Genomic DNA, 12,928 nt, shown 5'->3' on the forward strand with positions numbered 1-12,928 from the left:
AGTATCATCTAAATGCTCAAAGAACTTTAAATTTCTTTTTATTATATAACACTACAAGGTTTCCACCCATCTACCAAAAGTTGATTCTCCTAAAACCTAGATAAGCTTGTTCCTGCTTTAATGCAGCCTCCAAAAATTCTGTTGTATCCTGTATTTAGAAATGGTATGGTAAAATCCTAAAATTTTGGAAAAACAAGAATATAATATACAACTTGCATCTCAGAGCTGTTAAAAGTAGCTTAACTTCACATGGACCATGGAACCAGCACCTGACTTTGAGGACATCATTTAAATCTCTTACTATTATCACGGACTGTTAAAGACAAAATAAGCCTGTCCTTCTGTTGTTGGTATGAGGAGTAATCTCTAATGAGTAAGATCTGTATAATGTGACACCACTTATAATTTCTTTGAGAATGTCAGGTCCCCACCTGTGCTAATGTAGGCCATCTTCTACCTAATTTGATTCCCATTAAATCCTTGTTCCACTTAGCCCAGGAGATGACCTTCTTTTTTATTTGATGAGTCTTGGTTATATACAGATCTATATTGTCAGCTTACTAGATATTTATGTCCACATATAACATATCACCAGGAAATATATTCGTAAGCAAGTAACTTCATAACCACTTGTTACATTTCCATAAGACTAAATCTAAGTATGCAAACACAAACTTGACTGAGAAAACAAAGTACAACTTTCAGATTTAAGTTTGAAGTGAAATGTAATAAAAGTTAATGAATTCATTAAGATGCTGTAGTGAATCAGATTATGTCAGAATAGGACTTTAAATGATCCTTTCATTTTTCAGAATGATTGACAGAGCTATGTATAGCTATAGGCCTGTCTTACAGGATCACATAAATCACTTGTACCTTATACGATTCTCTGTAGGAATGAATGTCTATGTACAAGTTTGTCGATACTGGTCAAGACATACAACAGAAAACATGATGGTAACAGCCTCTATGTTATCAACAATACGTGTAGTCAGAAAGTTCTACTGAAAATTCTGCAATGTTAGTGTCGACGTGGCCAGTTTTGACAAGGCCTTCCTACACAGGTGAACACAAATATGCTTACCTGGATAGAGATAAGGGTATAGATACAATCAGGTGTTCACCGACAAGAGCTATTTTGCCAACTTAAGAACTGTATGAGACTCAGTTGATAGCTAATGTAGTGTAGATCTAGTGGGGGATTTATTTTATATACTTATAGTCCCTCTACGTCAGGTTACTGTAATTACTATCTACATCCAAATACAGGTACCAATAATTATTGTCTAATAATAAAGACTATAGTAATATGTTCAGTATAAACATACACGGCAGCTTCAACCCCACATCTTACTACCCTCATTCCCTCAACTTACACCTTTGAAATGAATTACTCTGGCTTGAAACAGTGAACTCTATTTCCCCCAGTTACTATCCTGTAGCTTCAAACAGTAGGTCTCACTAGATTGATCTCAAATTTTAAGCAAATTCAAGGTACTACCTATTATTAAGCATATCTGTAATGTCTGTCTGCCAGACAGCATACTGGTCATGATACTTATTATCTATTATGAATGAATGTAAAATTTTGTTCAAAACTTTAGTTTTTGTTGAGATATTGCAGCTTAGAAAAATATCACAATTTCTCAATTTTTATTAATCAGTCTTCTTAATTTAGAATATTACACCTGCAGCAAATGACTGATATCAATTTCATTTATTAAGAAAACGTGAAGAAGTTAATGAATACTTCAATGTTAAGTGACTGGGGCTGTCAACAAGGCTAGCCCATGTAAGGTATCAAACAATATTACTCCAACGTTAATTAATAAATGGGTCAAAATGTTCATGCTGTCTGACACATAAAATCAGGAACAGACTTATGAGCATGTACCTGACATTTATTATCTTAACATGTCTCCATCAAATTCATGTCCAATAAGTATAACACTATCTATCACCAATGTATAGTCATTCATTATTACTGCCAGTAACCTGTCAAAATTTTATTTTTCTCTTTCCACATCAAAAAAATTGATAAGAAACAGCAAATTTTATACACATTTATATACTTAAAGATGATTATTGTTATAATTATAACTTGATAGATTAAACCATATACATGTACAGCTGTAATAAAATAAATATTTTTGTTTAATACACCTACATCCACCTGATTCTCAAAATGTCTTCTCATATATACTGTATAATCCCTGTGTATGACAACTCACAAATCCGTAAAAGTATTATCAGGGTTTGCTCTGGGTGTTTTATCAATGGGATCCTTTTCAGATCATATGGTATGTGTCCTCAGTATGCATATATAAGTTTAAATGAATAAATAAGTGGCAAACTTTATATTTTCCTTACTTCAAAAGGCTTATATAGGGACAGCTCCAATGCTATTTCTGAACATGTTATACTTCTAGACTGACATTAGGATAAATGAATCAAAGCATATACAGCTACTTCTGTATTTACAAATTATGTAAAAGAGTATTTTGTGCTGTGTGGACGCCCGTAATTGTGGGGATGACATTAACTAAGCATTACTGACCACTATTTGTATTTTATACATGATACAATAATAAATGTATTCAGAGATTCTTTATTGTTATACTGGTCATAACAAAATGAAATATGATGTTTGCTTCTGGAATTAAATACTGCACTAGAACTAAGATTGCAAAAACTCATCAATTCAGGAGAAGAATAATTGTTTATATAATGTAATTTCAGTCTAGAGTGATTTATGCATGGTACATGTTAATGCTATATAAAATTAATTATCATACAGACTTTTATTATATAAGTATTACTTCTCATTTCTGGAGATTATTCAGCAGAACATGATTTTAATTCTGAACATGAATGTACATTGTGCATTTTGACATCCAACAACATATCAAGTATTATAATTATACATGCATAATTATGAACGGCTGACTTCTGGCAACACTGCGGTGAATGTTCTTTCAGAAGAGGTGTGTGAAAAGAGAGTTTACCGATATTCCAAACCTTTGGGAAATATCTTGTCAAGATCAATAAATGTTTTGTTTATTTCTGAAAACCTCTAGGCATTAAAAACTAAAGAGGAAAATATCCTAACCAATTATGATGGTACTAGTAAGCTGGGGTATACATTTCGTACAGAGTAATTTGTATTCAGAAAAATTATGTACAGTACCTTAATTAAATCTTCACTGGATGACAGACATACATGTGTTTCAATTTTGTGTATATGATTATGGTAAATTTTGCATTTAAATAAGGTTCTCCCTATCCACATGTGAAATACAATGACTCAATTAATGATACTGTTTCACTAAAGGATTTTGCTGGCCTTGTAATAAATAAAGTATACAAATTTTACTTTGAGGCAATTCAATGATATTTTCGAAAAGTGTTCAAGATATGGGCGGTGGGTCAAAACCACTGAAGATATTTTAATTGAACACTGAGAAGCACTCGTTTAATGGGTGCATATGGTATTCTAAATTGAATTCTACAACAATTACTAAAAATTAGGTAATTTCATGGTGAGAAACTTTTGATGGGCAGTTGGCATCAGCCATAATAAGGATATATGTATATTGCCAGAGACATTTAGCTAGCTGAAGAAGGAACATATGTAACATTGTGAGATATTGCAATAAAAGTCCTAAAACAATTATTCACTTTGACATGTTTTTCATATTTCTTTTTTTTTATAATTATTATCATTTTCAGTGGCCTGAAAGAAATGCATCAGTCAGAAACGATTCATAATTTGGAATTGCAACTGTGTAAAATCGTATCTAAGTAGACAACCCAAACTTTTTGCCTACTTTGATCTTTTAGCTATATAACTACTTTAGTCATTGGACGACGCTACGGCCAGATAAATTATTATGTTATTTACTATCATAAATTGACAGCATGATTGACAGTTAAATAACATATATCTAGTGAATCAGATTGGTGTCCCTCGGAGCTGTGTCAGTATGTGTCTGGCCAGTGTGATGATATCTTACCCACAGGGGAACTCCTGTGTGGGACAGTTCACACCTGTCACCGGTCCTTCATAGTAAACTAATAACATGAATGTGTTTTACTATAGAATGGAGAAGAAAGAGTATAGAGATTTATGAAAGGTCTGGCAACAGTCGCTGTATACTTACCGGGCTGTTGTAGGATTTAAATGCATAAATAACAATCCCTACTATCCATATCGTCCCGAGGAACAGCACAAACCGATACTTTCGTCGCAACATCGAGGTGGTGTCCTGTTTTACTTCATCATGTAAGGGCTTCCGCTGCTCAAAGTATATTGACCAATCAAAATTGTCGCTGTTCATAAGTGCGCCGTATGTCAACATTGGTTGCCACGTGCTTCCGGTTTGTGCTGTCAAACTTTGTCACGCTTACAGCAGGAGATACCATATAATAATGTCTCATCACTCATTAAACACTATATGTAACAAGCGATACTTCAGACGAGTGCAGCATTGAAATACCGATTTGTCAATTACTGTATTCATAATAAAAGCATATCGTGAATCACGTGACTTAAAAGTTGGCGAGTTACATCGAATACAAAAAATACCCACGGGTGTGCTTCTCGGGTTAGTATAAAGAAAACAAATACTTTAATAGGAAAAAATATTTTAGTAGAAGTGAGAGTAGGGGGCTATTGTTTGTTTTCTATAAATTATAACCAGATGCAGACACATGTGAATTAGCCACTGAATGTTATATATTATTTTCAGTCTTTTTGGATACGGCGAAATATAACATTATTCAATTTGACTTTTTTTTCGCTATTCAATATTTTTTAACGATTTACATTTTATTGGCGTCAAACATAAATAAATGGGATTATTAACTGTGTTCGGTCTATATTTCACTGCAAACGGTGATATATGATTAAGTTGGAGTAATGGAGGGAGGGGGTTGAATTCAAGATATCATAATTTGGTGTTTTATTTCGGCCGTCTTGAGATGTCTGACAATGTGACAATTTGCCAACTGATATGCAATATAAATATTTAGTCGTGTTATGCTGGCTGATTATACCGTTTCGTTGTATATAAATTTCACGCCGAAAGATCATTTGTATGACGTTAATATACTACTTGAAACTTGAGCAGATCATTCAGATATAATTCCGCAATGTTTCATAAGTTTCTAAATACAAAATAACAAATAAAAGGGCTAAGTGGATGGATCATTATATGCCACGTCGATAAAGAATATTATTACATTTACCTTATCTCCCAATAATGTGGTTCTGGCCACATTTCTACTATTCTCCCTGCAGAGGACCAAGTAGAGATGTAGCCGGCTATATATAAACTACCCGATCTGTAGATCCCATTATTAATTACCAGGAAGATATAAGTTTAAATAAAAGTATTGGGTGTAGTGTGGTTCATTGTAAACTCTAGTCTGTTCTCCTCGGTCTCTTATTGTAAATCAGCCGACATATCTTTCAGATCAAATCAAAATGGTTGATTCTGATAAAACAGATTCAGAGTAAAATGGATAAATAGTCTCTCTCCCTGATCTAAATGATGACCTAGCCGATTTAAAAAAATACTGCTGACAACAACACCACATAGTACAGCCCACGCTACTTTAAATACAAGTACTATATATATATTACGGTGCAAGAATGTGTGAGCGACAAACTTAAAACTAAGACGGGACAAAAAAGGTCAAAGTTAACTGAAGGGGGGGGGGGGGGGGGGGGGGGGGGCTTTAATACAAGCTGAGATCCAATTTTTTTCTCTTGATAGAGAAATTGATGACACCGACCAAGATGAAGAAAAATAAATGAATCAAATTTTGCTCGTAAATTCCATGATATTCCAGATCCTGACTATAGACAATATTAATGTTGGTCTTTCCTAAAATTCGGTAATAAAGCATAATCTGAACAACTACGTATTTTATGACTAACCGTGCTATAGCTAGATATTCAAAATATAACTGACAATTATTTGAGCATAAATTAAAAAAAGCTGCCAAAGGCTCGAAATGTGGTAAAAACCACAGGGACTTGAGAATTATTTACAGTCTGTAGACATGTATTTGGACCTTCCCTAGTGTGTATAGCACATTTTGAGACGCTCAAAATGTGCTATACACACTAGGAAGGTCCAAATACATGAAGACTGTAACTAATTATCAATTGAGATCCAATTTTTTTCTCTTGATAGAGAAATTGATGACACCGACCAAGATGAAGAAAAATAAATGAATCAAATTTTGCTCGTAAATTCCATGATATTCCAGATCCTGACTATAGACAATATTAATGTTGGTCTTTCCTAAAATTCGGTAATAAAGCATAATCTGAACAACTACGTATTTTATGACTAACCGTGCTATAGCTAGATATTCAAAATATAACTGACAATTATTTGAGCATAAATTAAAAAAAGCTGCCAAAGGCTCGAAATGTGGTAAAAACCACAGGGACTTGATAATTATTTACAGTCTGTAGACATGTATTTGGACCTTCCCTAGTGTGTATAGCACATTTTGAGACGCTCAAAATGTGCTATACACACTAGGAAGGTCCAAATACATGAAGACTGTAACTAATTATCAAGTCCCTGTACCTGAAAGCTGTTTATCGCTTATAAATGCGAACTTTTAAGTGTTTTATGCAAGAAGGGGTGTTATTACATATTGAAATACCATTTCTATAAAAAAAAAATGTAGATGATGTATTCTTAGCTCGATAAATGGGTCACTAATCGAACCGACAAACACGGCGGCCCTGACTTTGATGGGGATCAAGTGGACCTGTTTTGTGGACCTGAACGGAAAAGCTGTGTCTTATAGAAATTTTGTGTAATGTTTTAGTGTTAAATGCAAGTCGGGACGTTATTACATATTAAATTATCATTCTTACTAAAAACATAAAATAATTGTGTATCTTAAAGCTCGATAAATGGGCCGCTAATTGAACCGACAAACACCTATGGCAAGGGTGAATTCAACTCTAGAAAATCAGTTTCCAACAATATATGTATTTCAGGATATTTTACTAGCTCCAACAAAAATGATGATGGATCATAGAAAACAGTACTATGTTCAAACCAACATATTTTCCTTCTTGTCAAATGCACCATAATGGTAGAGGTGACCGGGTAACATCTGTTCAGGCATCAGAAATTGTTTATGTTACAAAACTAAGTACAACTCACTTTCAGATTCTCTTCAAATTCCGTGTTGTCTTTAGATGAAAAAGGTAAAAAAATATTATTTACTGTAGCATTGCTAGGAAGACATGATAGGCTGTGATTGGAGCAAATGGAAGGAGGGGGGGGGGGGGGGTTGTAAAAATTTGGAAACCTATAATATATCTACAGGTGTTAACTTATCTTTGTATTCAGCACTGTTTGGTATCACTGAATGTTACAATGACCGACAAGTGAGGTTTTCATCAGCAGCCTGCCTTGTGCGTATTAAATGCTCGGATGATGTTTGTTTGTTTTCTGTTTAACGTCCTATTAACAGCCAGGGTCATTTAAGGACGTGCCAGGTTTTAGAGGTGGAGGAAAGCCGGAGTACCCGGAGAAAAACCACCGGCCCACGGTCAGTACCTGGCAACTGCTCCACTTAGGTTTCGAACTCGCAACCCAGAGGTGCAGGGCTAGTGATAAAGTGTCGGGACACCTTAACCACTCGGCCACCGCGGCCCCTGCTCGGATGATAGATGTTCATTAGTGCTTATCTATAAACGGTTTTCATCTACAGCCTTCCTTTTTAATTCTCATGCTTACCACTTAACAGGTTATTAGGGCTAGACTGCAATAGTGCAATTATGTAACATTGTCCACATCCTTACTGTAAACTTTATTTCGTTTCCTTTGTTAGGGTATATGACAGCATTTTTGTATCAACAAACAGAAACAGGATATGGAAACAAGCTTGAAAGCTTATACTAGTCCACCTCCTTCAATTGGAATTTACATTTTTGAAATGGACAGCAGTAAACGAAATCTGAGGGGGAAAAAAAGATGTGGTCATATGTAAACCTTAATATTGTCTACTAGAAGGAGAGGGTGTGTGCAGGGAAGAGGGGATAGGTGAACGTGCAGTGGGCTTGCCAGCTTAATTATCAACAATACAAAATCTTTCATGATTATAATTTCTCCATTTAGAAAAAAAAAAGAAAGAAAAAAATACAAGGTACCAAATGATTCGTTAACTGAGGTAGTAATTTCCAAAGTGATGAAAGTAACGAACATATTATGTATGAAATCAAAAGCGTTTAGTATCAATTATAAACTTTTTAATACATGTAAACAATTCCTTATTTTCTTCGAAAGAGAGGTTTTCATCTCCAAATAGTAACATCCTTTCAGTTAAGTGATACTGATTGTTCGGATTAAAGTATGGCGTGAGGTGATTAATGTATAGTGAGCATCGCAAAAGATAGTGGACCTTTCGAGTAAAGGTGGCTATTTCGAGGGAGCTACATTCCATTCTTAGTCTCGCATGGAGGATCTGACCTTGTCTGCTTCCAGAGGTGAAATATAATGGTACTTTGGTGGAAGGTCCATGCAAGTGTTTCTTAAGTTTTCGCATTGATGGCTTCGTTTTAACATCAGACGGAAGAGAGTTCCAACATTTTAAGACAGAGGGAAAGAAAGAATTTTGAAACAAAGAAGTATGACAAAGAAGAGGACGAAAATTTTCTCCGTCTCTAGTAGCATGAGTATGTACATCGGAATTTCTATTTCGGAGGATGTCTTGTAATACTATGAACAATTTTATGAAACTGTATAAGTTTATGCGTCTGACGTCTTTTTTCAAGAGTGTCCCACCCCGTTTCGTTGTACAACGTAAATCTACTCGAAAGCTTTGTCCCTCCTGTTGCAGTTCTAGCGGCCTCTAAATTTAAACTTTCTAAAATATTTGTTTGGGCTACTGTAAGATTATCCCACACAATGTCGGCGTATTCTAAAACTGGACGAATGAAGGAAAAATACAGAGTTTGAAGTGATTGCTGATCAAGAGAAAATTTAAATTTCCTTAGGGGATTAAGCTTAGAGGATGCTTTGTCAATTACATTATGAACATGGTCTTTCCATGTGCCGTTGTCCAATATGTACACATCGAGATGTTTGTGGAGACTGACTTCATTAATAGGAATGCTATTCATGTAGACCGGAGGATGAGCTACACGTACGCCTTTTCTACTGACTGTTATGGAATCTGAATTAATTAATTCTAATTGTCAAAGTTATCAGTTGCAGGTGATTAACCTGTTCATTTTAATGTACGCTGACGATACTGTCCTGTTTTCAGAAAACATCTTCAAAAAAGACCTTCAAAACATGCTAGACTTTTTGCATTCGTATTCTTCGCGATGGGATTTAGAGGTAAACCTGGATAAAACTAAAATTGTTGTGTTCAGGAAAAGAAAAAAGAATTTATCCTATTGAACGTTGGACATACAATGGTATGCCAATTGAGTTGGTAGATCAATTTTGTTACCTTGGTCTGATTTTTAATTATAATGGTAAATTTACTGTTGCTTTGAATAACTTTGCTATGCAAGACAGAAAAGCTTACTTCTTGTTAAACAGGAAAATGAAAAGATTCATGTTAAATTGTGAAACCAAATTGTCATTATTTGATACATATATCTCATGTTTACTGAACTATGGATGTGAAGTTTGGGGATGTTGTCCGGCACCACAGTTAGAGAAAGTACACTTACTGTTCTTAAAAAATGTACTTGATATAAACAGAGACCTATATACTATAGTATATAGGTCTCTGATATAAAAAAAAAAGACCGCCAATTCTTCCATGGTCTACTCTGAGCTTGGGCGTTTCCCTTTACAAATTAGTCGCAAGATTTCTGTTCTAAAATATTGGATTAAACTTCTGAACACGGATAATTGTGTTTTAAAATCATGTTATAATGAACTTGTAGAGATTAACGTAACAAAGCCAAGATGTAAAATCTCATGTATCATGTAAAGCATGAGCTTAGTAGTTTCGGATTCTATGACGTCTGGTTGTCCAAGTGTGTTCCTAATGAAAAACATTTTTTGCTGTTATACACACAACGGGTGCATGATATTTTTATCCAAGAGTTGAGAAACAATTTCGAAAATTCTTCTAAATGTATTTTGTATCAGCATATTGTAGATCGATTTGAATTGCAGTTGTATCTCACGAAGTCTTTTAAATTTAGAAATGTACTTACTAAGTATAGGATACAAGCACACGCTTTAAGTGTTGAAACTGGTAGGTACCAAGGTATTCCCAGAGCCCAAAGACTGTGTGTATTATGTAATAGAAGGGAAGTTGAAGATGAAACTCATTTTATATTATTATGTCCAGTTTAGAAGTGTATACATCAAGACGTATTTTTATCGCCGCCCTTCTGTATTCAAGTTAACTGAATTATATGCAAGAAAAATGTTAAAACTTTAAGAAATTTCAGTAAATATCTAATGCATGCTTCGTCCAAAGAATATCTCTACTCAATAACTGAATTTTGCGTTAGATAGTATTTGTCAAGTTTCGTTATTTTGCTTGCTTTAGAGAGTGTGTTATATACATGTGTGTAATGGTATGAATTATAATTATATCGGTTGTGTTCTCCGCCATCTTGTTCAAATGAATTTTGTTTTTTGTTTTTGTTTTTGTTTTTTGTTGTTTTTTTTTGGGGGGGGGGGGGGGGGGGGGGATTAAAATCAACTAGCCATCTCTTTGACCGAGAATAAATTTTAACGAGGTCTCTATTAATAAGATCTGCACTTGTTCCTGGAGTGTCAACAAATGTGTACAGTGAAGTATCATCAGCGAATAGTTTAATAATAGCCTCTATGTCATTTACTATATCGTTAATATAAATCAAGAACATCAAAGGGCCTAGAATTGATCCCTGTGGTACACTAGCTGATATATTACGCCAATTTGACTTTTTACCATTTATAACAGTTCTCTGGGTACGGTGTGATAAGTAATGTTTAAACCATTTCAATGAATTTCCACAAATGCCAAAACTAGATAATTTTAAAACTAAACCACTGTGCCAAACTCTGTCGAAGGCCTTGCTGATATCGCAGAAGACCATACGAATATCTTTGCCTATATCTAACGCTGATGTAATATCATGAATGATAGAGAGAAATTGGATTTTGGGCGAGTCCCCAGTTCTAAAGCCAGACTGATGTGGTGATAGAAGAGAATTTTCAAGAAGAAAGTTGTATACGTATTTGTAAACACATCTTTCCATAATTTTACCAATTATAGAGAGTAGGGATATAGGTCTGTAATTCGATGGAGATGATTGATCACCTTTCCTTAAACAGGTCCACATCCTTGTCTACTTACATGTAAAGGGCTACTTTCATGATGTTAGGAATGGTAAAAATGGGAATGGCTTATCATATGTAATATTGAATATTTGTGTATTTTAGAAATAAAATCAATGATTTCTGAAAGTCTTGCATTACATAAAGCTGACAAAATGAAACGTCATAATTTAAAAACGTGTATTATTGAACATAAGACATTTTTGTCATTTGATCATCAATAAGTTTTGACTCAAAATTATTACCTACTAAAATTAGTTCGACTCATTGTAGAACCACGTCCTCGTCGTTAATTGAGTCTGGGAACATTTCTTATGGCCAAGAGCTCTATATTTTTATTTAAGATTTTAGATTTTATTTATTTGTTGAAAACTCAGCTTTAAAAAAATCATTTACTTAACTGCCATCATACTTTGACTGGGGTAAGCCCTTAGGGTGACCACTGGTCAAAACGGTATAAGTTACATTATACTGATCAGTGACAGTGACAACTGGTACACATAAGACTTAAACATCGACCCATATATCTATGGGGTGTCGTTTTAGTATTTATCTACAAAATATGATATTATTAATTCGAATTGTTGATATCGTTAATTCGAATAATTGATGTCATTGATTTGAATTATTGATATCACTAATTCGAATTATTGATAATAATCATTTAAATCAATGATATCAATAAATATTTAATGATATCAAAAACACTTTATATCAATATTTCAAATTATCGATATAGTTAATTCATTTATTCATATTGGAATAATTAGTATAAACTCTATTTCGTTTCATACAGACAAGACAAAATACAACAAATATCACTTCAAGACTGAACAGGATATGGAAACAAGCTGTAAAGCTTATTAAACCACTTCCCTTCAATTGAAATATACAATATCCAGATGGACAAGATCAGCAATAAAACAAAATGTGAAAAAAAAGATTTGATTAAATTATAAAACCCGTAAGTTTGATTCGTCTACTGATTATTCATCTATAGGAGGAGGAGGGTGTGCAGGGAAGGGGGACAAGTGGGTTGGTGGTGAGCCTGCCTGATTAATTATTTCTTGATGGTTTTCAACCTAATCAAAGCTTTAATGATTATGCATGTCTTCAAATTGACTAAGAAAGAATAAACAGGATAATAAAATGATTTTGTCCTCAAGCACGTGATTTAATTCCAAAGTGATGTTAGTATCATATCAGAAATCAGAAACGTTTAGTAGCTATGATAAACTTTTGAACAAAGCTGAACACTTCACTATTTTCTTAGAAGGAAAGGTCAACATCTCCAAGTAGTAACATTCTCTCTGTAAGGTTATACATGTAATGAGATATTGGATTGAAGTAAGTCGTGCGGAGATTATCGTATAATGGGCATCGCAAAAGATAGTGGAAGTTTGTAATCCGCATGAGCAGAGAGGACTATCAATCAAGCCTTTCGAGTAGAGGTAACTATTCAAGGAGCTGCATTCCATTCCGAGTCTTGCATGTAGAATCTGACCATGTCTACTTCCAGAGGAGAAGTACATTTTTTTGTATAATGGAACTTTCATGGAAGGTCAATGTAAATGAACATTGGAAGGAAGAGAGTC

General features: G+C 34.2%; 1 protein-coding gene across 1 annotated transcript in view; it reads right to left on the reverse strand.

Annotated features, from left to right (window-relative positions):
- LOC117323869 (polypeptide N-acetylgalactosaminyltransferase 2-like) overlaps positions 1 to 4,288 on the reverse strand; it is a 30,309-nt gene extending 26,021 nt beyond the window's left edge. The window contains exon 1 of the mRNA XM_033879372.1: positions 4,161 to 4,288. Within this exon, the coding sequence (XP_033735263.1) occupies positions 4,161 to 4,253 (93 nt within the window). The 5' untranslated portion in view covers positions 4,254 to 4,288. The remainder of the gene's footprint in view (positions 1 to 4,160) is intronic.
- Between the last annotated feature and the right edge of the window lie 8,640 nt (positions 4,289 to 12,928).

Source organism: Pecten maximus, chromosome 3 (genome assembly GCF_902652985.1).
Source record: "Pecten maximus chromosome 3, xPecMax1.1, whole genome shotgun sequence".
NCBI classification, from domain to species: Eukaryota; Metazoa; Mollusca; class Bivalvia; order Pectinida; family Pectinidae; genus Pecten; species Pecten maximus.